At 28.0% G+C, this 26,359-nt stretch overlaps 1 protein-coding gene across 1 annotated transcript; it reads left to right on the top strand.

The window, feature by feature from the left end:
- Positions 1-20: 20 nt before the first annotated feature.
- LOC111426769 (ferlin misfire) lies at positions 21-25,463 on the top strand. Its single transcript, XM_071195062.1, has 17 exons — positions 21-62; positions 1,068-1,721; positions 2,165-2,368; positions 2,420-2,527; positions 2,585-2,737; positions 2,794-2,976; positions 3,032-3,148; positions 10,193-10,327; positions 10,377-10,538; positions 10,593-10,850; positions 10,907-11,105; positions 11,160-11,958; positions 23,675-24,143; positions 24,195-24,382; positions 24,436-24,847; positions 24,901-25,001; positions 25,056-25,463. The coding sequence occupies exons 1-17, from the start codon at positions 21-23 to the stop codon at positions 25,144-25,146; spliced, it is 4,275 nt and encodes a 1,424-aa protein (XP_071051163.1). The 3' UTR covers positions 25,147-25,463.
- The last annotated feature ends 896 nt before the right edge of the window (positions 25,464-26,359 follow it).

Raw genomic sequence — 26,359 nt, 5'->3', positions numbered from 1 at the left:
GGAAAAAAACTAAAGTTGAAATGTCAAGTACTTTAATTGAAATAAGCTTTGCGGGAATAACTGTAGGTATACACTGTTTTCGATCATTTCTTATAGCAAAGTACTTATTTTGGAAAAGCGGAATTGTTTATGCCGTATGCGATTGAAACTCGGTTCATAATCAGTTTATCTACTAATAAGTTGTAGCTTATCTTGAGTTGGGATCTGTGTTATTCTAGCTGTGTGTTGTATTTTTGGCCAATATTTGTTACTTCCTGCAACTGAAACTACCACGTAAGAAGAAATCCGATCTATTGCTCGCATGGATCTTAGGATCTTTTGTAATCTACAATGCATGCGTAGATATCGATCAAAATAGTTCTCTCGTGTTTCTTTTCCATTTCTGAAAATAGAATTGGGCTTCACTGATTTGTCTTTCATAAGTTTTATTCTATATTTGTTATCAAAATGCCGAAGATTCTGTTTTTTTTGGATTACCAAAAAACTTTTTACTGCATCAATTGGAACCTTACCCTTCGTTTTCTGTCAATGGAGAGTACTGGCGGCATAAGAGTTAGTTAGTTTTTATTTGGGATTCTTTCGGTGTCGTAGATGGTATTAAATATCTTTTTCTCTCTCTTTTTGTGAAATCATTTTCAAATTTCTTTTTTTGGAGTCTTAAAGCTTGGTTAACGTCTTCTTTTGTAACTTTGGGACTTGACTCGGTGATACTTTTGCTATTAGATGTCTTGATCTGTTTATTGGAAACCTCTTTGATCTTTTTATATAGAACATGTCGTATTTCCTTTGCAGTTCTTCAATCTCCTCGGAGCTTCATTTTAACCATTTTTCTTTGCCTTTTCGTTAAACTCATCGAATTTACTTGTTTAGTGCTGGAATTCATGAGTTATAAAATTTCGTTATTTATCAGTATTTTGGGTATCTTCAAATCCAGTTCTTAGTAATCGAGAGCTATTTTAGCACAGAATCTTTAAATATCTCAAATGATCTTTAAAAATCCCTAATAAGTGCTTTACTATTATTATTAAGAATTTTTCCGTTGCTTTTCTTACTTATTTTAATTTAAGGCATCAACATCGATTATAAAATACACTCAATCCCCAACATGGAACGAACAATTAACAATTGCGGAATTATTCCCCCCTTTATGCCAAAGAATAAAGCTTCAATTAAAAACAAAAAGTAGAAAATTTAGTGCTGTAAAATATCTGTATCTTCATTCAATAGCAAACGATCAAGAAAACGGATTTTTACCAACATTCGGTCCAGCTTACGTTCATTTCTATAACAAAGATCGATTTGGCGATGTTTACGTTGGAAAAATCTTAATGGGTTTGCACACCCAACTCCAACACGAATACTTGTCAAAACCGAAATCTTTCACGAAAAAGTCCATCCCTTCTTTAAACGAATCTACGTTGTGGCGAACGGAACCGATCGTTCTTTTTTGTGGTATCATCTCCGTGAATGCGATTGATAAACGGTTTTCGAAGAAACCAATTCGTTTTGAAATTTCTTTGGGGCCAAGGAATTATTTGGGGGATTGGAACCAAACGTTTCCGAACGTTTCGGACGAGATAAAACCGGTTACGAACGATAAGGTGTATTGGTATTTGGATTTTCGGGGTAAAATACCCTGTATCAATTATCAAAATCACTTTCCAGATTTTAGACGAAGATTTTTTAATAAGAATATGATAAGAAAAATTTCGGACGATCTGGTAAGTGGCGAGATAATAAGGTTATTTTTAATTTAGATTGATGAAACGTCAAAATAAAAATTGTAAAAACAATTTTATCTCAATTTTTTTTTATATGATTTTGTTTCGTTTTTGATTCATTTTTTCGCAAAGATTTTGGATGAATTTTTGTTGTACCATAAATGTTCTAGACCAGCAACGAAATAATCAGTTGCATAATCCATTTTCGAGTGGTTAATTTTTGTTTACTCGCCTCCTATCGTGTTCGATACGGTTCAGTTGAGTGTGAATAAGTGATAAAAAAATATTATTTTACCAAGGCAGGTGTCGATAAAAAATACAATAAAAAAATTGTAATAATAACGGAAAGTTAGGTAATCTGTTTGCGAGTAAAATCGAATAACACTTGTCTCAAAATCTTTTGGCCCAGACTAAACAACATTTTTTCGCACTTTTATTTTTAGAAAAAACGTTTAGATGATATTGAGCCTTTATTTCAATATGAGAGATGTCGAATTCCGAGTGGATTAATCGGGAAAAAATTAGATGAAGCTTTAAATGTTTTAGCAGAAGGATGTAGGAATTACATCGATGTTGTTGGCCGAGTCATCGGGGACCAAGCAACGAATTTAGATAAAGAAAAAATCAAACTTTGCTTAAAAGAAATGGTATATATCACCGAATTTCTTATAAATATTTTTAAAAAACAATCATTTTAGGAAGACATTGAAAAATTAGCCAAAACAATCTACAATTTCAAAACGAAAAAAAAATCTTACAGGAAAGCCCAAAAACTTTACATCAGACTTTCGTTATTAGAAGACCACGTAATTCATTTATTTAATTTCCCTTTGTTAATATTTTTATATAAATTATATCTTTAGCCTCAAGATTGTTGGCCCGATATTTTAATCTATATGATGTGTAATGGAAAAAAAGTTGCGGCCCAAATGATTGAATCCGAAGACGTCGTTTTTTCAATGGAAAAATACGAAATGGGACCATTATGTGGAAAAATCCACAGTATCCATTTAAATGTAATAACAATTAATTAATCTAATCAAATATAATAAAGTTTTAAATTTAATTATAGACCCCACTTAAATTGAAGACCCTAAAAAATGCTCTAATCGCTTGCAAAATGGATTTGTTCCTTTGGGTCGGGTTAAAAAAGGAAATCGAGTTTTGTTTTAACTCATTACCAGAAGGATTTTATTACGAAAAAACACGAAATTTCTCAAATTTACCAAGATATTTAAGTTTGAACACAAAAATTGTAATGATTTTATTCAAAAAAAAAACAACTGTTTTAATTTTAATTTTTGATTTAGAATTTTCAATGTCGAGCTCACATTTACCAAGGAAGGTTTAAATTCGGAGCTGATGTAACAGGATTATCAGACTATTACATTCGAGTTATTTTAAACGAAGAATCAGTATGTACACAGGTAATATTGCAGTAAAACCTCAATATAACGGATTAATATAGGGAAGGGACTGTCTGTTATACAGGGTCATCCACGAAGACCGTTCATTAGAACTTTACAGGGTTCTAGCCAAAACAAAAATTTGAAAATTCAGATTTAAGTATTATTAATTGCGTTCTCTTCGACTAAAATATTGTCAGATTTCTAGCACTTCCGGTTATACCGGAAGGATACCCCGGAAGGATATATACCGGATGGAACACCCTATATATTTTTACATATTTGGATTTGTCTGTTTTCAAGGTTTATGAATAACTTTATTTTATGCAATTTGATTCGGCCGTTCTCGAGTTATTCGAATTTTTCTAGAAAAATTTGCTCCAGCAGACATTTGTTAAAAAAATCATTGAACACTCGATTTTTGGGATATCAATTTAGAACAATTTAGAATATTAGAAGGATTCAGAACATGCTTAAGCAACATGATGGAGTATGTTTTGGTGCCGAGTACGGCCGTCTAGAACGTTTGGTCACTTTACTACGGCACGTTAACTTATCGAAATTTGGAAATACCATAACTTCATTTTTTTAAATGGCACCCCCCATATTTTATTACTTATTTTATTACTTGTCTCATTCTACATCTTTTATATCCCATATGTCCTATACCTAACATTTATAGTTTGGAAGATAATTAGGGTTTTTTGAAAATGCACACACATCATATCGACATTTAACCTAGTGTGTCATGAATACCTGGTGTGACCTAGTGTATAACCATATGAAGTGGCCTTTTGAAAATTTGCAGACTTCTAATGTTTGATGCCAGCTTTTTAGTACATTTTTACCGGCGGTCAAATTAGATGATTTATAAATTATAAAAAGTAACGTTGTAGTTGACATTTTTGATTGAAAAATGTAATAAAACTCAGGGTGTTTCATTTGAAATATGAAATTGTCACCTCTTCTGGTGTAACCACAAGTACCCGGAACCGGAAAATACTTTAGTTAAAAAGCTGGCATCAAACATCACAAGTCTACAAATTTTCAAACTTCCACTTCATCCGGTTATTCACTAGGTCGCACTAGGTTAAATATCGATATATGTGTGCATTTTTCAAAAAACCCTAATTATCTCCCAAACTATAAATGTTAGGTATAGGACTAACAATAAGTAATAAAATATGGGGGGTACCATTTAAAAAAATGAAGTTATGGTACTTCCAAGTTTCGAAAAAGTAACGTGCCATTGTAAAGTGACCAAACGTTCTAGACAGCCATACTCCATCATGTTGCTTAAGCATGTTCTGAATCCTAAATTGATATCCCAAAAGTCGAGTGTTCTCTGATTTTTTGAACAAATATCTGCTGGAGCAGATTTTTCTAGAAAAATTCGAATAACTCGAGAACGGCCGAATCAAATTCCATAAAGTAAAGTCATTCATAAACCTTGAAAACAGACAAATCCAAATATGTAAAAATATACAGGGTATTCCATTTAAAAAAATAAAGTAGGTGGCGACTTCCGGTATAACCGGAAGTGTTAGATATCTGAAAATATTTTAGTCGAAGAGAACGCAATTGATAATACTTAAATCTGAATTTTCAAATTTTAATTTTGGCCAGAACCCTGTAAAGTTCTAATGGACGGTCGTCGTGGATGACCCTGTATAAAAAAAATTTAATTTGCACTTTAATCTGAAGATAATCAACAATCTAACCCTGAGTAACAACTAAAAGCAGAACTAACACTAACAGTAGAGACGGCTAAACCCGTATGTTTCTAGTTCTAGTTTCTAATGTCTAGTGTTAGTTCTAGTTTTAATTGTTATTAAGCGTTAGATTGTAGTATATTTTTATTGAACGAAAAGTAGAACTAATACTAGATTTGGAACCAGAATCACCCGGGTTTAGCCAAGCGTTTCTTAAGGCGGCTAAACCCGAATGTTTCTAATAAAACTAACACTATCACTAGAACCAATACTAGGCCTGGAACTAGAATCATTTGGGTTTAGCCGTACGTCTCTTAAGACAGATAAAACATCTTTGTTGATTCACATGAAGTTGTCCACTTTTGGAATTGATTTTTATTATTATGTCTTCTCAGATATCCTCAACCTTGTTCCTGTTATCGCTTAAATGTATTGAAAAATTGACTCTGTCCTCCTTAAACACAATTCCCTCAATGTTGTTCTTCACATTTCTTATAATAATAATAATAATACAACTTTATTGTATTCTATATAGAACGAACAAAATGAATATGCATATATATAAATGTATGCATAATTGTGAAATTATAATACAAAATAACACCAATGTGTTATGGTAAATTAAAATAAAAGAAAAACAAAATAAAAAAAATATATATACAGGTTGTCCCGAAACTCAACGTCAAGCGGATACCGGGTGAGACGCCAACCCATACCTGTTCTGGTAAAAATAAGAAAAAAATTCTGTCTCTTAGTTAAATGGTAATAGACATATTTTTGAAAATGTTAAAAATCGTTCCCTTACATCATATCTTTAGGTACTACATTCAGAAATGTTCGCAATTTAATACTGATTTTTTTAATAATGTATTCCTAATGATGCTATAGCAGTCACAAATCGAACAACAAAAGTCGTTAGTTTTGCAAAAAAAGTATTAGTTTGATTGAGTTAAGGTTGAAAGGATTTATGTCTATTAAGTTTGACACACGATTTCTAAACAAAGTAGTGGCCTATTTAGTCAAGATCCCAAAATGGTATAACATTTGCCATTTTTCTTTTCCTAAAAAATATGATTGCCTGTTTTTCTGCAAAAAAACGTTCATACTTTCGTATGTTATTTGTATTTCCTCCAAAATGATTTAACAACTTTGTTAGAAAATGTGCCACTCAATATCTACAGAGAAATGTGATTGACAGATAGCGATATTTGATGGGTATTTGATGGGGGGGTAATTAAACTTTATCACTTTATACAAAAAAACTTTCCACAGTTAAACCACTTTTGAGCTTGTTGAACTTTATTTCTATTTTTATTTTTAATAAGACCACCTTGAAGGTTTTCAAATTTACAGATGCATTTAGAATTTTTTGGAGATTCAATTAAAGCAACAATTCCACCCACACCTTCACAATTTTTTAATCCATTTCCCTTTAATTACTCATCATTAAAATCTGATAATAATAAAAAAAATATTGAAGTATTTAGTTTAATATACGTATTAGTTAAATTACTTGATAAGATTTTATTTTGTAAACTACTTGATAGATTTTTTAGATAATTAAAGAGTCAAGTTTTAAAAACTAATACCCACTTGAGAGATGTTATCGGTTATTAAAGCGATCTATGTACTTGCTATTACGTCTGTGTAAAGACTAAAGTGCAATAACTAATTTTAGAGGTTTAGTCCTCGCTAGAACGGACATCGGACTTTGGTATAAGGGACAATATATTTTTAAATCATACTATTAATATTATCTATTTAATACATCAGAATATTTAAATGTGGTAAAGTAGCGCAGGTGTAAACGAGGTTGAGGATATCTGAAAAGATATCAAGAGTACATAGGACTAATGCTAAGAGTTTGGCACTACAGAGAAGGATGACTATTAGAAACATGTATACCTACTTGGCACAAAATATAACATTATAAATTCATCCGAAGGCACTGTAAGAAGAAGATGCACAAACATAGGAAGCAAATACAAAAGCAGAGAGATTAGAGCAGGGTGTAGCCAAAACCACACGTCTACAGTGATCCATAATGTCCATAATGGTCGAAAATCTGCTTTAGTTGATGAGATATCGAATGAGGTGATAAATTTTAAATATATTTGTGTCAATGTTACCACCAGTAGGAACTTCCAAAAAGAAGTTATAGCTCAAACAACGATAGAAGCACACTAATAGATCGCAAGTCGCCATATTCCTGTAGGTCTCCCTTCTTGGACAGCGGAATAACCACAGTACGCTTCCATTCATGGTAAAATAGCCCGACAAGACATTTTGATCATGTCAATGAAGACACCATCCGCTCCAATTGCAGATGAGGCAATAGAATTAATCATCTCCAACACCAAAGAGTCCTACACTAATATAAAAGAAAAGTCATTTTTAAAACTAGAACCATCATAGAGATCTAAACCAGACCCTTGGAAGTCTTTAACAATTTCTTTGACAATATCCACAAAATATTCATTAATCTTGTCAGGAAACTTTAAATTTGACGGCAAGGTAGCATCTTTATGTGATTTAATATTCAATGACTCAATCTGCTCCACATTTGCCCTTCATGACCAGGGATAGCAATAGAACCGAAAAATGCTCTCTTCTCATTTCTTACAGCTATAGTAGTTAAATTCCTAAGAGATTTGTAGTATTCCCAATGAGCTATTTTTACCCGAATGTCTAAATTTAGCTTTAGCCTCATCACACAGTCTAATCATTAACTTAATATTATCGGTCATCCAGGGAGCAGGAGGCTTAGTAAATCGATACCTTTTTATAAGAGCATGGGTGACTATGAGAAACATGTATACCTACTTGTATGTAGCTATACATAGTATAGACACATATTGGTAGAAATTAAAATATAACATTAATTCATCCGAAGAAACCGTAAGAAGAAGATGCACAAACATAGAAAGCAAATACAAAAGCAGAGAGATTAAAGAATTCTCAAATGAATAACGACAAATTGCAAATCTCAGTCAAGATACAATACATCAAAAGAGCTCTTTGGGAAAAATGTACAAAAGATATGGTGTATGAGCTTAATGGAAGGCAAAAAAAATGGAATATTCTAAGAATCTAAGAATTCTAAGAAAAATTACACTGAACGATTGAGAAAAATAGCATATTACCAAAACCACACGTCTCCAGTGATCCATAAAGTCCATAATGGTCTCAAATCTGCCTTGGTTGATGAGATATCGAATGAGGTGATGAATTTTAAATATCTTTGTATCAATGTTATCGCCAGTAGGAATTTCCAAGAAGAAGTTATAGCTTAAACAACGATAAGAGCTTTAATATTAGGTTACCTGACAGACATAATGCGGAAACACATAAAGCGAAGTTCTCATACATAAGACCTGTGTAAAACCTATTATGACATAAATAGACCAAATAAGCCTGTTGGAATGTTATAACTTCTATGGTTTAGTCAAATATCACAAGAATGAGAAAAATATAATGCTACTCAGTTTTATACTTCATCAATTTGGAACAAGAAGCAAAAATATAAAAGAAAGTGGCCTTTATGATGAGTCTGAATTCACATCTTTCATTTTGTTCTATTTCTTCACTTTGCTTTTATAGATAGCAGATTTAAGCACCTTCTTGGCGCTGCAATTTTCTAACCCTGATGAGAGTCTTTCTTTCTTGAAAGCATATTTTTTGTAAGTCTACAATCTCTGCTTTCAAACAGTAAACTGATGATTTATTAGTTTAAAGTGTTATTGTTTCATTTAAAGGCCCATAGTAGCATTAATTACTTTTTCAATACCATTAACCTGTATCCAGACGTGGCTCTCTTTCATTATGTAGACCGAAGTCGCACGGATGTTTGATAACCAAAAGCTGCTGTACCTCTACTGGAGGTTTTTTTGTAGCTGTCTTAATCGCTTCCAAAGTCAGCCTAAAATTGGAGCACCTTCCGAATCGTGGGCATGATCTGTCCTGTCATTCGAGGTAACCCATAAAAAGCATTTTGCCACCATTTTTGTTTAACTGTTTCACAACAGTTAAACAAATATTTTCAGCTCTTCTGCATTCATCACATTTAATTGATTTGGCTATAGCCAAAACAACTGTAGCAGCGTTTCACCTCGAGATGTCGTTTTATCCTGCTGTTTTCTCACCCAACCTTAATTCTACTGGCAATCAGCAAAATGTTTGCTTTACGTTCACCCAGATTGAAAATTACTTTCCGCAACTGTTGAAAGTTCTCTGTCATTACTTTTATTTTCATGATCAAGCTCTTCTACTACTGCCGTGCAGTCCAGATCAAGGATCTCCAAGTATAGCCTGGGTTCAAGTTCTGTCTTGCCTGGTCGCCAAGGACCTCACTTATTTACTTTATTTACCGTTTTTAACTTGACGGAATTATCCGGCATATTTCTGGAATTTGCATAGAATATCCGCCTACGAAGACTCTATGCTCTGAGTCTTCTATGCTCGCTATTGAGTTCCTTGTAGAGTCCATTGAGGTCTTATATATAATCTAGAGTGCGTATGCTGTTGTCCCCACCACGCCTAAAATGAAGCCAGAAAGGTCGCCATGTTAAATGTACCAACTTAGCGGGAAATTCGAAATTCTTATATATAGTTATGCAAGAATTGACATTATTATAAACTGGAAAGACAGAAAATAATAACCAAAACAAAACATTAATTTTTTATTGATAAATAATTATTAATTATATGATATTTTAAGAGAACTTAATAATTTTTAGCCATAACCCTTATAATTAACATAAACTAAGAAGAAAATATTTAAAGCAATTCTGATTGATCACGTTAACCTTTGCTTATAAATAATTGTTAGTTTATTAAAAAAAACTGAACAGTCCTTAATAATAAACTTTACTTGAACTTCAATTGAAGACCTCTGTGTAAGAAGGGAGTAGCTCCATTTATCAAGACAAGGAGTTGTCCCCTTACACCAAGGTCTTTAATTGTTCATTCCAAGTCAAGTAACCAGAAACATTTTATGGACTGTTGTAAATAATCGTCCAACCTACCAAATTATAAAAAACATGTGTGAAACGAAAAAAAATCAAATTTTAATAAAAATAACAATATGTTTATGAGAATTGTGAAGTTATAATTGTAGGTACAACAGAGACTTGAAACTATAGCTAAGTTCAGGTCGGTACATCCAACATGTCTGACTTTCTGATTACCCCCACCACCACCACATACGCTCTCTAGATTATATATAAGACCTCAATGGTAGAGTCTCCTTGGAGGCGAGCCATTTTTGAGATGAGGGTTAAGAACCAAAACTCTTTGCATAATTAACATAAAATTTAGAGTAAATTCATTACGTGATTTTTTGAATGTTTTTTAGATAATCAAGGGAAAATTAAATCCCTTATGGGATGAAACTGTGATCATTCCATTTATAACAGTATATGGTTCAGGAAATTATATTAAAGAAAATCCACCTACGTGTATAATAGAAGTTGTTGATTATGATGATATAGTAAGAGTACTCAAATAAATCGAAAATTTTTTATTAATTTACTTTCTAGCGTACTAGTCAATACGTTGGAAGAATTTTTGTAAAACCAGTTGTAAAATTAAAATCAGATCCTTACACAAAACCCGATTTCCCCCCAGTTTTAAAATGGTACGAAGTGATTCAGGAGAATTTATCTGTTGGGAAAGTGTTGTTGTGCATCGAATTGCTTGAAGTTGATTCCCAAAATATCATTTTTATAATCTTGGCTTCTAATAATTTTTTTTAGATAAGCAGCGGACTAGCGTTAGCTCCTTCTCCATCTAAAGATAAAATAATAACAAAAATTCCTGATGATATACGACCAATTTTGAGTGGATATAAAACAGATATTTTATTTTGGGGAGTTAGACATTTAAAAAAATTGTATGGGATCCCCGTCACTAAACCAAAAATCATGATCGATTTTACTGTTACGACGATCGAATCCGAAACGGCCACAAATAAATTTCCTAATTTCGACCCAAAAACAGAAAATCTTATCGTTGTAATAAAAATTAATATTCAAAAAAAATTTTTAAATAAATTATTTAATTAATTTAGAGTTTACCAATTGAACAAGATTATATCCCATCTTTAGGGATACAATTAATAGAAAATCGTGCTTTCGGAAGAAGCACCTACGTCGCAAATCATATAACAACAATCGATCGATTCCTTTATTACCCTTTAACTCGAGAAGAAAGAGAATTCTCTTTATCTCACCACGACACAAAATCATACGATAGCATGGAAAGTCAAGGTATTTAAAATCTTTTCCTTAATATATTTCTGGCTAATAATAAGCAATTTTTAGAAAAAATTATAATTACAAAGAAAAAAGAAGTTGTCAAAGAAACTCAAACTGATTTTCGTCAAGAAGCGAAAGAAAAAATCGAAGCTGCTAAAGAAAAGTTACACGAAACGAAGAAAAAAATTAAATCAACGGTAAAAAATAGAAAAGAAAATCGTAAAAAGCATGAAGGTATCTTAGGAAAGTTTTCTAAAAAAAAGAAAAAAAGCGATATAAAAACACATGATACACAAGAAGACGAAAAAAATACAAAATCCGCTATCGTTGAAATGGAAGCTGAACCAGAAGAAGACGAATTTGTGGATTGGTGGACAAAATTCTTTGTATCATGGCAAAACGTTTTAAACTCCTCCTCAACATCATCAACAGTATACAGCAAAAATTTTAGATTAAAAATTTACGAAGAAGAACTCGAATACCAACCGGAATTTAACGGATTTCAAGATACTTTAGCAACGTTTTCCTTGGTTAGAGGCGAAAGAAAAGAAGATGAAGACATCCAAAGCAAAGATATCATGGGCGTTTTTAAGGGGAATTTAAAAGTTTATCCCTGGCCCCCAAAAACGGGCGTTCAATATGTTACTCTAACCGGGAAAGATTTAAACAATGGATTTTTTCAAGATGCGCCCAACAACGATAAAGTTGGATTTATCGCGCGGCTTTATTGTATTCGCGGGCTACAATTGCGACCGAAAGATCTTTCGGGGCAAACCGATTCTTTTTTAGTTAGTTTTATGGGTGATCAATATTATAGTACTTCGAACGAATACGTTCCTAATCAACTTAATCCTATTTATGGATCGTAAGAAAAAAGATATGGGGGCCATTCAAATAGAATTAAGAATTCTGTTAATTTTAACGAATGATATTGAGAACAAAAAGATGCACGAAAATGTGATTAAGATTGAGTAATTTCCTGCACGGTTATGAATGATTTTTCCAAACGTATATAAAGTTGTTTTTGAAAAAAGTATTTTTCATACGATTTTGTAAAAAATTTGATTCAGCTTTCTGTACCTTCACATCACTCAAAACATTGCTTTCAACAACGATAGTAAAATAACGTCTTTCGTGTTGTTTTCTTGTGTATTTACTAAACAAGGTAGGTTCTAGAACTGCCAAAGTAAGCAAAGTGCCAGAACACGCAAAATTACACCTTATTGATGTTGGTGTAGAAATGGTACGATGGTATGATTATGTATTACTTATTTGGTTATGCTAATCTATAGAATTTCTTCATATTTATGAAGATGTACTTTTCTGGGCAATCTGGCAGAAAAGCGAAACCAATAATCTGATATTTTGCACTTTGTTAAGATGATGGCATAAAAAGGCAGTTGCAGCCTTGCCACATTTTAAATTGCATTTTAACACACTTTAGGTGCCTGAAATCTTTGGATTCTTCATTAGACATCTGATAAATTGGAAAATCTTGTAGTCTATATTCCATATTAAATTCCTAAAATAGAATGGTTCAGCTTTAATTTCTAGATAATTTCAATCACAAATTTTGCATGACGAGATTAAAAAATTTTTTTAAGAGATTTTTATTATCAAGCATATATTCTACATTAAATTCATAAAATAGAATGTTTTAGTTTTAATTTGAGATATAAGTTGTTTCTTAACTCTAAAAAATAGGATCGCAGTGATATTTTTAAATCGTCATAATTTTTGGCATAAAGTACAAAACCCAATTTTACAAGATAACATTAAAAAGCATTTTTCTAGAAATTTTGATCATCAAACTTATATATTTTATATTAAATTCATAAAATACAATGTTTTAGTTTTAATTTGATATACAGGGTGTCACACAAAAAACGCCCCAAGCTGTAACTCTGTCATTTACATTCCGATTTTCATGAGCGGGGTATCAAATGAAATGGTTTCATGAATACTATGATTCATGCTACAAATAAATTTTTTCCAAGGCCATCTTCAATTTTAAGCGATTATTAACGTTTGCTTTACAAATTGCTCTATATATTTTTCTTTACGTCATTGGCTAGAGATTGTTTTTCTGAATCTACTGATGTGCAATACATCCATTTTGAATATAACTTTAGCAGAGAAAAGACACCTGTATATAGAGGTTGCCACACAAGAACGCCGCAAGCTGTAACTCTGTCATTTACCTTCCAATTTTCATGACCCAGCTATCAAATGAAATGGTTTGATGAATACTATGATTCAATTTCAAGCGATTAACAACTTTTGATTTTCAAATTGCTCGGAATTTTTTTCATCACGTTATTGGATAGAGATTTTTTTTCTGAACCCATTGATGTACAATAGATTAACATTAATTGTAATTTTAGCAGAGAAAAACAATTAAAACATTTTCCGAACATTGCCTCTAGTGTGCCATAGAAAAAAATAACGGGCAAAACTGATAACAGTCATTAAATGTTATTTCAATGCCCGAAGCAGTTGTAAATGATACTTATAAGTTGTTTTTTTATATTTTTTCCCATGGCACACTACAATATACTACAAGTAACTTTAAGAGAATGTTCGGAAACTATTTTAATGTTTTTCTCTACTACAATTATAATTAATGTTGATGTATTGTATGTACATTCATGGATTCAGAAAAAAAATCTCTATCCAATAACGTGAAGAAAAACTTACCTCGCTCATGAAAATCGGAATGTAAATGACAGAATTACAGCTTGCGGCATTCTTGTGTGACAACCTGTATATACAGGTGTCTTTTCTCTGCTAAACTTACATTCAAAATGGATGTATTGTACAACAATGGATTCAGAAGAACAATTTCTATCCAATGACGTGAAGAAAAATATATGCAGCAATTTGAAAAACAAAAGTTAATCGCTTAAAATTGATGATGGCGTTGGAAAAAATTATTTGTAGCATGAATCATAGTATTTATAAAACCAATTCATTTGATACCTAGGCCATGAAAATCGGAATGTAAATAACAAAGTTACAGCTTGGGGCGTTTTTTGTGTGACACCCTGTATAAGCTGCTTCTTAATTCTCAAAAATAAGATTTCAGCGATTCTTTTAAATCATCGTAAATTTTATACATAATCAAAGAAACCCCAATTTTACAAGTTTAATTTAAAAAAGTTTTTTCTAGAAATTTTTATTATCAAACTTATATATTTTATATTAAATTCATGAAATAGAATGTTTTAGCTTTAATTTGAGATATAAGCTGTTTCTTAACTCACAAAAACAAGATCTCAGCGATTTTTAAATCTTCATAATTTTTTACATAATTGAACAAAACCCAATTTTACAAGTTTAGTTTAAAAAAGTTTTTTCTAGAAATTTTTATTATCAAACTTATATATTCTATATTAAATTCATAAAATAGAATGTTTTAGCTTTAATTTGAGATATAAGCTGCTTCTTAATTCTCAAAAATAAGATTTCAACGATTTTTTAAATCTTCGTAAATTTTATAGATAATCAAGGAAACCCCAATTTTACAAGTTTAGTTTAAAAAAGTTTTTTCTAGAAAGTTTTATTATCAACCTTATATATTTTATACTAAATTCATAATATAGAATGGTTTAGCTTTAATTTGAGATATAAACTGTTTCTTAACTCACAAAAACAAGATCTCAGGGATTTTTTTAAATCTTCATAATTTTTGACAACTGAACAAAATCCAATTTTACAACTTTAGATTAAAAAGCGTTTATCTAGAAATTTTGTTCATCAAACTGATATATTCTATATTAAAGTTATAAAGTAGAATGTTTTAGTTTTAATTTGAGATATAAGCTGCGTCTTAATTCTCAAAAATAAGATTTCAGCAATTTTTTAAATCATCGTAAATTTCATACATAATCAAAAAGACCTCAATGTTACAAGTTTAGTTTAAAAAAGTTTTTTCTAGAAATTTTTATTATCAAACTTATATATTTTATATTAAATTCATAAAATAGAATGTTTTAGCTTTAATTTGAGATATAAGCTGTTTTTTAACTCACAAAAACAAGATCTCAGCGATTTTTAAATCTTCATAATGTTTTACATAATTGAACAAAACCCAATTTTATAAGTTTAGAGTAAGAAGTATTTTTCTAGAAATTTTGATCATCAAACTTATATATTTTATATTAAATTCATAAAATAGAATGTTTTAGCTTTAATTTGAGATATAAGCTGTTTCTTAACTCCCAAAAACAAGATCTCAGGGATTTTTTTAAATCTTCATAATTTTTGACACAATTGAACAAAACTCAATTTTATAAGTTTAGATTAAAAAGCATTTTTCTAGAAATTTTGATCATCAAACTTATATATTCTATATAAAATTTATAAAATAGTATGTTTTAGCTTTAATTTGAGACATAAGCTGCTTCTTAACTCTCAAAAATAAGATTTCAGCGATTTTTTAAATCATCTTAAATTTTATACATAATTAAAGAAACCGCAATTTTACAAGTTTAGTTTAAAAAATTTTTTCTAGAAATTTTTATTATCAAACTTATATATTTTGTATTAAATTCATAAAATAGAATGTTTTAGCTTTGATTTTAGATATAAGCTGTTTCTTAACTCCCAAAAACAAGATCTCAGAGATTTTTTAAATCTTCACCATTTTTGACATAACTGAACAAAACCCAATTTTACAAGCTTAGATTAAAAAGCATTTTTCTGGAAATTTTAATCATCAAACCTATATATTCTATATTAAATTCATAAAATAGAATGTTTTAGCTTTAATTTGATATATAAGCTGCTTCTTAATTCTCAAAAATAAGATTTCAGCGATTTTTTAAAAATAAGTTTAGTTTAAAAAGTGTTTTCTAAAAATTTTTATTATCAAATTTATGTATTTTATATGATTAAAATTAAGTACGTAATCCATTTTACCAGTATTATCGTAAAGAAGGTTTGAAATTAAATGTGATACTTCTGTACTTTTGATTGGTCATTTATAAAATTTTATTTATCTGACTAGTTTCGCTTTAAAAAACCATCTTCAGAGATAAACTACAAGAAATGAAATATATAATAATAAATTTCTGAACAATTTAAAAAATCTTATAAGTTAATATTTAAAATTGAAAACACAAAAAATGTATGAAAAGTACTTACAGTCAAAATTTAAGAAACCAACATTGTAATCAACCTCAACTTCATAATTATTACTTATTAAAATTAATATTAAAGTCACTATATATACGCTAAACACATTTAACAAATTAGACAAACGTTCTGTAGGATTAAAAGTCGTGTAATGGCGACATGTAAAACAAGTTTTGAGGCAAGATTTCAACGGCGACGTGGAGGAGAATAAAAAACCGGTTAAACTCTTGTTAAATTTAGATTCAAATGTTCAAAAATTATTATGCTAAGATAAAAATAAAAATAATAAAATAGAAATTGGGAATTAAAATGGGATTTGAAATTGTTTAAAATTCTTCCCTTATTTTATTATTTTTATTTTTATCTTAGCATAATAATTTTTGAACATTTGAATCTAAATTTAACAAGAGTTGAACCGGTTTTTTATTCTCCTTCACGTCGTCGTTGAAATCTTGCCTCGAAACTTGTTTTACATGTCGCCATTACACGACTTTTAATCCTACAGAGCGTTTGTCTAACTTGTTAAATGTGTTTAGCGTATATATAGTGACTTTAATATTAATTTTAATAAGTAATAATTATGAAGTTGAGGTTGATTACAATGTTGGTTTCTTAAATTTTGACTGTAAGTACTTTTCATACTTTTTTTGTGTTTTCAATTTTAAATATTAACTTATAAGATTTTTTAAATTGTTCAAAATTTTATTATTATACAGGGTGTATCTGAATGACTGCAACAAACTTCAAGGGGGTTTCTTTAGTGAATTTTAAGGGTAGTTTGATATATAAACCATGGTCGACTTCGGCTCCCCTAAGGAGCTACACCCCCCGAAAAATGGCGGAAAATTTTGGTTTAATTTTTTTTTCTCAAAAACCATAAACCCTAGGAAAATGAAATTTGGGGAATATGTTTAAATTATAATAGAGCACGTTTTGACCCTATTTGAATTTTCACCCTACCCTTCTAAACTACTAAACGTAACCACCCCCGTCCAATTTATGCCTAGATTTTTTTTATGATGATGATAAATACATTGGAAAAATTTCAGTTAGATAGATAAAACTATTCTAAAACTTTTTTGTCTCTCTGATGTTCTTCGAAAATTTAATAATTTCTGAGAAAAAAAATAATTAAGCAAACACTAACTGTAAAGCTTTGTTGATCGAAAATTGGAATGAATTTTAAATGAAAATATCTTAGTAGGCTTTCCAAATCTTTGTCAGAAATATTTTTGACGTTTAAATGTCAGTGGTTTTCTTACTATTATTATTGTTTTATTTAAAATTTTGAAACGTCGAGCGAACGAGTGTAAATGCGATAGAATTTTATTCAAAAATTAATTTGAAAAACAATAATAATTAAGAAAAGCGCTGACATTTAAACGTCAAAAATATTTTTGACAAAGATTGCAAAGCCTGCCAAGATTTTTTTATTAAAAATTCATTCCAACTTTTGATCGACAACCTAGTTGTTTAACAAGCAGTATTTGCTTTATTATCTTTTTTCTTAAAAATTAGTCGTTTTTGGAAAAATTTTAGAGAAACAAAAAAGTTTTAGGATACTTTCATCTACCTATGTAAAATTTTTCTAATTGTATTTATCATCTTTATACAAAAAATTTTAGCAAAAATGTAAAGGGGTGGTTACATTTAGTAGTTTAGAAGGGTAAGTTGAAAGTACAAATAAGGTCAAAACGTGTCCTATTATGAGTTAAACATATTTCCCAAATTTCATTTTCCCAGCGTTTATGGTTTTTGAGAAATAAAAATTAAACCAAAATTTTTCGCCATTTTTGGAGGGGCGTAGCGCCACAGGGGAGTCGAAATCGTTCATAGTTTATATAAGAAAGTACTCTAAAATTGCCTAAATAATCACCCCCTAAAGTTTGGGCACGTCATTCAGATACAGCCTGTATATTTCATTTCTTGTAGTGTATCTCTGAAGATGGTTTCTTAAACCGAAACGTTTTTTAAATAAAAAAATTTAATAAATGGCCAGTTAAAAGTACAGAAGTATCACATTTAATTTCAAACCTTCTTATATATTTTACATTACATTCATAAAATAGAATGTTTTAGCTGAAATTTGAGATATAAGCTGTTTCTTAACTTCCTAAAATAAGGTCGCAGTGATATTTTTCGTCATAATTTTTGACATAATCGAACAAAACCCATTTTTGATCATCAAAGTTGTATATTCTGTATTAAATTCATAAAATAGAATGTTTTAGCTTTAATTTAAGATATAAGCTGCTTCTTAACTCTCAAAAATAAGATTTCAAAGATTTTTTAAATCATCGTAAATTTTATACATAATCAAAGAAACCCCAATTTTACAAGTTTAGTTTAAAAAAGTTTTTTCTAGAAATTTTTATTATCAAACTTACATACTTTATATTAAATTCATAAACTAGAATGTTTTAGCTTTAATTTGAGATACAAGTTGTTTCTTAACTCACAAAAACAAGATTTCAGGGATTTTTTTAAATCTTCATAATTTTTGGCATAATCGTACAAAACCCAATTTTACAAGTTAAGATTAAAAAGGATTTTTCTAGAAATTTTGATCATCAAACTTATATATTCTATATTAAATTCATAAAATAGAATATTTTAACTTTAATTTGAGATATAAGCTGTTTCTCAACTCACAAAAAGAAGATCTCAGGGATTTTTTTAAAACTTCATAATTTTTGACATAATTGAACAAAACCCAATTTTATAAGTTTAGATTAAAAAGCATTTTGCTAAAAATTTTGATCATCAAACTTATATATTTCATATTAAATTCATAAAATAGAATATTTTAGCTTTAATTTGAGATATAAGCTGCTTTTTAATTTTCAAAAATAAGATTTCAGCGATTTTTTAAATCATCGTAAATTTTATACATAATCAAAGAAACCTCAATTTGACAAATTTAGTTTAAAAATGTTTTTTCTAGAAATTTTTATTATCAAACTTATATATTTTATATTAAATTCATAAAATAGAATGTTTTAGCTTTAATTTGAGATATAAGCTGTTTCTCAACTCACAAAAACAAGATCTCAGGGATTTTTTTAAATCTTCATAATTTTTGACATAATTGAACAAAACCCAGTTTTATAAGTTTAAATTAAAAAGCATTTTTCTAGAAATTTTAATCATCAAACTTATATATTCTATATTAAATTCATAAAATAGAATGTTTTAGCTTTAATTTGAGATATAAGCTGCTTCTTAATTCTCAAAAATAAGATTTCAGCGATTTTTTAAATCATTGTAAATTTTATAGATAATCAAAGAAACTCCAATTTTACAAGTTTATTTAAAAAAAGTTTTTTCTAGAAATTTTCATTATCAAACTTATATATTTTATACTAAATTCATAAAGTAGAATGTTTTAGCTTTAATTTGAGATATAAGCTGCTTCTTAATTCTCAAAAATAAGATTTCAGCGATTTTTTAAATCATCGTAAATTTTATACATAATCAAAGAAACCCCAATTTTACAAATTTAGTTTAAAAAAGTTTTTTCTAGAAATTTTTATTATCAAACTTATATATTTTATATTAAATTCATAAAATAGAATGTTTTAGCTTTAATTTGAGATATAAGCTGTTTCTCAACTCACAAAAACAAGATCTCAGGTATTTTTTTAAAACTTCATAATTTTTGACATAATTGAACAAAACCCAATTTTATAAATTAAGATTAAAAAGCATTCTGCTAGAAATTGTGATCATCAAACTTATATATTTTATATTAAATTCATAAAATAGAATGTTTTAGCTTTAATTTGAGATATAAGCTGCTTTTTAATTTTCAAATATAAGATTTCAGCGATTTTTTAAATCATCGTAAATTTTATACATAATCAAAGAAACCCCAATTTGACAAATGTAGTTTAAAAAAGTTTTTTCTAGAAATTTTTATTGTCAAACTTATATATTTTATATTAAATTCATAAAATAGAATGTTTTAGCTTTAATTTGAGATATAAGCTGTTTCTCAACTCACAAAAACAAGATCTCAGGGATTTTTTTAAATCTTCATAATTTTTGACATAATTGAACAAAACCCAGTTTTATAAGTTTAAATTAAAAAGCATTTTTCTAGAAATTTTAATCATCAAACTTATATATTCTATATTAAATTCATAAAATAGAATGTTTTAGCTTTAATTTGAGATATAAGCTGCTTCTTAATTCTCAAAAATAAGATTTCAGCGATTTTTTAAATCATTGTAAATTTTATAGATAATCAAAGAAACTCCAATTTTACAAGTTTATTTAAAAAAAGTTTTTTCTAGAAATTTTCATTATCAAACTTATATATTTTATACTAAATTCATAAAGTAGAATGTTTTAGCTTTAATTTGAGATATAAGCTGCTTCTTAATTCTCAAAAATAAGATTTCAGCGATTTTTTAAATCATCGTAAATTTTATACATAATCAAAGAAACCCCAATTTTACAAATTTAGTTTAAAAAAGTTTTTTCTAGAAATTTTTATTATCAAACTTATATATTTTATATTAAATTCATAAAATAGAATGTTTTAGCTTTAATTTGAGATATAAGCTGTTTCTCAACTCACAAAAACAAGATCTCAGGTATTTTTTTAAAACTTCATAATTTTTGACATAATTGAACAAAACCCAATTTTATAAATTAAGATTAAAAAGCATTCTGCTAGAAATTGTGATCATCAAACTTATATATTTTATATTAAATTCATAAAATAGAATGTTTTAGCTTTAATTTGAGATATAAGCTGCTTTTTAATTTTCAAATATAAGATTTCAGCGATTTTTTAAATCATCGTAAATTTTATACATAATCAAAGAAACCCCAATTTGACAAATGTAGTTTAAAAAAGTTTTTTCTAGAAATTTTTATTGTCAAACTTATATATTTTATATTAAATTCATAAAATAGAATGTTTTAGCTTTAATTTGAGATATAAGCTGTTTCTCAACTCACAAAAACAAGATCTCAGGGATTTTTTTAAATCTTCATAATTTTTGACATAATTGAACAAAACCCAGTTTTATAAGTTTAAATTAAAAAGCATTTTTCTAGAAATTTTAATCATCAAACTTATATATTCTATATTAAATTCATAAAATAGAATGTTTTAGCTTTAATTTGAGATATAAGCTGCTTCTTAATTCTCAAAAATAAGATTTCAGCGATTTTTTAAATCATTGTAAATTTTATAGATAATCAAAGAAACTCCAATTTTACAAGTTTATTTAAAAAAAGTTTTTTCTAGAAATTTTCATTATCAAACTTATATATTTTATACTAAATTCATAAAGTAGAATGTTTTAGCTTTAATTTGAGATATAAGCTGCTTCTTAATTCTCAAAAATAAGATTTCAGCGATTTTTTAAATCATCGTAAATTTTATACATAATCAAAGAAACCCCAATTTTACAAATTTAGTTTAAAAAAGTTTTTTCTAGAAATTTTTATTATCAAACTTATATATTTTATATTAAATTCATAAAATAGAATGTTTTAGCTTTAATTTGAGATATAAGCTGTTTCTCAACTCACAAAAACAAGATCTCAGGTATTTTTTTAAAACTTCATAATTTTTGACATAATTGAACAAAACCCAATTTTATAAATTAAGATTAAAAAGCATTCTGCTAGAAATTGTGATCATCAAACTTATATATTTTATATTAAATTCATAAAATAGAATGTTTTAGCTTTAATTTGAGATATAAGCTGCTTTTTAATTTTCAAATATAAGATTTCAGCGATTTTTTAAATCATCGTAAATTTTATACATAATCAAAGAAACCCCAATTTGACAAATGTAGTTTAAAAAAGTTTTTTCTAGAAATTTTTATTGTCAAACTTATATATTTTATATTAAATTCATAAAATAGAATGTTTTAGCTTTAATTTGAGATATAAGCTGTTTCTCAACTCACAAAAACAAGATCTCAGGGATTTTTTTAAATCTTCATAATTTTTGACATAATTGAACAAAACCCAGTTTTATAAGTTTAAATTAAAAAGCATTTTTCTAGAAATTTTAATCATCAAACTTATATATTCTATATTAAATTCATAAAATAGAATGTTTTAGCTTTAATTTGAGATATAAGCTGCTTCTTAATTCTCAAAAATAAGATTTCAGCGATTTTTTAAATCATTGTAAATTTTATAGATAATCAAAGAAACTCCAATTTTACAAGTTTATTTAAAAAAAGTTTTTTCTAGAAATTTTCATTATCAAACTTATATATTTTATACTAAATTCATAAAGTAGAATGTTTTAGCTTTAATTTGAGATATAAGCTGCTTCTTAATTCTCAAAAATAAGATTTCAGCGATTTTTTAAATCATCGTAAATTTTATACATAATCAAAGAAACCCCAATTTTACAAATTTAGTTTAAAAAAGTTTTTTCTAGAAATTTTTATTATCAAACTTATATATTTTATATTAAATTCATAAAATAGAATGTTTTAGCTTTAATTTGAGATATAAGCTGTTTCTCAACTCACAAAAACAAGATCTCAGGTATTTTTTTAAAACTTCATAATTTTTGACATAATTGAACAAAACCCAATTTTATAAATTAAGATTAAAAAGCATTCTGCTAGAAATTGTGATCATCAAACTTATATATTTTATATTAAATTCATAAAATAGAATGTTTTAGCTTTAATTTGAGATATAAGCTGCTTTTTAATTTTCAAATATAAGATTTCAGCGATTTTTTAAATCATCGTAAATTTTATACATAATCAAAGAAACCCCAATTTGACAAATGTAGTTTAAAAAAGTTTTTTCTAGAAATTTTTATTGTCAAACTTATATATTTTATATTAAATTCATAAAATAGAATGTTTTACCTTTAATTTGAGATATAAGCTGTTTCTTAACTCACAAAAACAAGATCTCAGGGATTTTTTTAAATCTTCATAATTTTTGACATAATTGAACAAACCCCAGTTTATAAGTTTAAATTAAAAAGCATTTTTCTAGAAATTTTGATCATCAAACTTATATATTCTATATTAAATTCATAAAATAGAATGTTTTAGCTTTAATTTGAGATATAAGCTGCTTCTTAATTCTCAAAAATAAGATTTCAGCGATTTTTTAAATCATTGTAAATTTTATAGATAATCAAAGAAACCCCAATTTTACAAGTTTAGTTTAAAAAAATTTTTTCTAGAAATTTTTATTATCAAACTTATATATTTTATACTAAATTCATAAAATAGAATGTTTTAGCTTTAATTTGAGATACAAGCTGTTTCTTAACTCTCAAAAATAAAATCACAGCGATTTTTTTAAATCTTCGTTACAAGAAAGAGTTCTAGAATTTTAATAAGTAAACTTTCTCAAATTCTTATTTATGTTGAATGACCCCCATAAAATCAAAACCATCCTAAAAAAATACCTTTTATAACATTACCATTTTCTTTTAGTACTTTCGAATTCAACGGTTCATTTCCAACGGACACAACAATAACTTTACAAGTTTGGGACTATGATCGCCAGTCATCTCACGATTTAATAGGCGAAACTCAAATTGATTTGGAAAACCGATTTTACACAAAACATAGGGCAAAATGCGGATTAGCATATGAATTCTGCGAAAAAGGAGCAACCGTTTGGAGAGATAACGAATCTCCAAGTGATATTTTAAACGGTTTATGCAATCTTTACCAACTTGAATCGCCGAAATTTTATGATACTTATGTCAGAATTGGGGAGCTAATTTTTCCAATAACCACAACGGACGATGTTCCAGTTAAAAATGTTTATAGTAAAGAAGAATTAGCTTTGGATTTGCTTCATAAGTGGCATCAAGTTCCGGTTGTTGGATGTCATTTAGTTCCTGAACACGTTGAAACTCGATCGTTGTATAATCCAGAACAACCAGGTTTAGAGCAAGTAATTAATTCATAAAGTATTAACTCGATTTCGATTAAATTCTTTTTACAGGGAAAGCTTCAAGTTTGGGTGGATATTTTCCCAACTAGCGATCTCCCTCCACCACCTCCAGTAAAAATAACACCAAGAAAACCTGAAAATTACGAATTAAGAGTTATTATTTTGAACACTGAAGATGTTATTTTACAAGAGGACGATTTTTTTATTGGTGAAAAAAAATCTGATATTTTTATTAAAGGGTAAAAATCTTTATTAATAATATAAAATATATAATATATAAATTTATATTTAGTTGGTTGGCAGGTATCGATGAGTGTCAAAGTACCGATGTTCATTATCGATCTTTAAACGGCGAAGGAAACTTCAACTGGAGATTTGTTTTTCCCTTTAATTATTTAAAAACCGAAAATAAAATCGTGGTTCAAAGAAAAGAAATTTTTCACATGGTTCAAAGCGAACGTAAAATTCCTTGTCGATTAAAACTACAAGTTTGGGACAACGATACGTTTTCGTCTGATGAATTTTTGGGGTCGTTAACATTGGATTTATCTTCGATGCCGCGAGGTGCTAAAAGTTCGCATTTGTGTAGTTTAAAACTTTTAGATGATAATTCACCTCAAATAAATCTGTTTAAAATGAAACGCACGAAAGGATGGTGGCCTTTTCAGGGAATCGATGAAAAAACTAAGCAGTACATTTTAGCTGTAATTATATTTCGGTCACAAATTATTTAATGTTTATAAAACAAACATTTTAGGGAAAATTAGAAGCTGAATTTGAGATAGTTCATGGGGAACAAGCTACTTCGAATCCAGCTGGAAAAGGGCGAAGCGAACCTCAACCTCTTCCCAAACCAAAGTAAGTGATTGATTGTTAAAAATTTCTATTCTCTTTGTTTTAATTTTGTTTTAGAAAATCACGTTTTACAACTTTAAAAGAAGTTTATTCGTCAACTTTAAGTTATATTTCGAGTATAAAAAGTCAAGTGGCTAGTGGATTTTAAAAGTTATTATTTTTTTTTAATTACTATATTTTCTTAATCCAATTTTTTTTTAAACATAATTTTTTCTTGGCTCCTTAAGACGCATGTGTTTATTTTCCTTTCAAACACACACAAATTAAGCTTTAATTTGAGATATAACCTGTTTCTTAACTCCCAAAAATAAAATCACAGCGATTTTTTCTAAATGTTTATAATTTTTGACATAATCGAACACCACAATTTTACACGTTTAGATTATAAAGCTTTTTTCTAGAAATTTTCATTATCAAACCTATATATTTTATATAAAATTCATGAAATAAAATGTTTTAGCTTTATTTTGAGATATAAGCTGTTTTTTAACTCCCAAAAATAAGGTCTCAGCGATTTTTTTTAAATTTTCATAATTGTTGATATAATCGAATAAACTACAATTTTACAAGTTTAGATTAATAATCTTTTTTCTAAAAAATTTTATTATCAAACATATATTTTATATTAAATTCATAAAATAGAATGTTTTATCTTTAATTTGAGATATAAACTGTTTCTTAACTCCAAAAAACAAGATCTCAGTGATTTTTTAAATCTTCATAATTTTTGAGATAACTGAACAAAACCCAATTTTACAAGTTTAGATTAAAAATCATTTTTCTAAAAATTTTGATTATGAAACTTATATATTCTATATTAAATTCATAAAATAGGACGTTTTAGCTTTAATTTGAGATATAAGCTGCTTCTTAACTCTCAAAAATAACATTTCAGCGATTTTTTAAATCATCGTAAATTTTATACATAATCAAATAAACCCGAATTTTGCAAGTTTGGTTTAAAAATTTTTTTTCTAGAAATTTTTATTATCAAACATATATTTTATATTAAATTCATAAAATAGAATGTTTTATCTTTAATTTGAGATATAAGCTGTTTCTTAACTCCCAAAAACAAGATCTCAGAGATTTTTTAAATCTTCATAATTTTTGACATAACTGAACAAAACCCAATTTTACAAGGTTATATTAAAAATCATTTTTCCAAAAATTTTGATTATGAAACTTATATATTCTATATTAAATTCATAAAATAGAATGTTTTAGCTTTAATTTGAGATATAAGCTGTTTCTTTATTCTCAAAAATAAGATTTCAGCGATTTTTTAAATCATCGCAAATTTTATACACAATCAAAGAACCCCCAATTTTACAAGTTTAGTTTAAAAAAGTTTTTTCTAG

The sequence above is a fragment of the Onthophagus taurus genome, chromosome 1 (genome assembly GCF_036711975.1).
Source record: "Onthophagus taurus isolate NC chromosome 1, IU_Otau_3.0, whole genome shotgun sequence".
NCBI classification, from domain to species: domain Eukaryota; kingdom Metazoa; phylum Arthropoda; class Insecta; order Coleoptera; family Scarabaeidae; genus Onthophagus; species Onthophagus taurus.
The sequence above is the reverse complement of the archived record's forward strand: the minus strand, read 5'-3'. Positions and strand labels throughout refer to the sequence as shown.

Bases quoted from the DNA above. Each gene is read 5' to 3' on its own strand.
- LOC111426769 (XM_071195062.1), top strand. From the start codon at position 21: ATGTCAAGTACTTTAATTGAAATAAGCTTTGCGGGAATAACT. The intron at 10,328-10,376 runs GTAAGAGTACTC...TTTACTTTCTAG, and splicing joins TTGTTGATTATGATGATATA to CGTACTAGTCAATACGTTGG. The intron at 25,002-25,055 runs GTAAGTGATTGA...ATTTTGTTTTAG, and splicing joins CAACCTCTTCCCAAACCAAA to AAAATCACGTTTTACAACTT.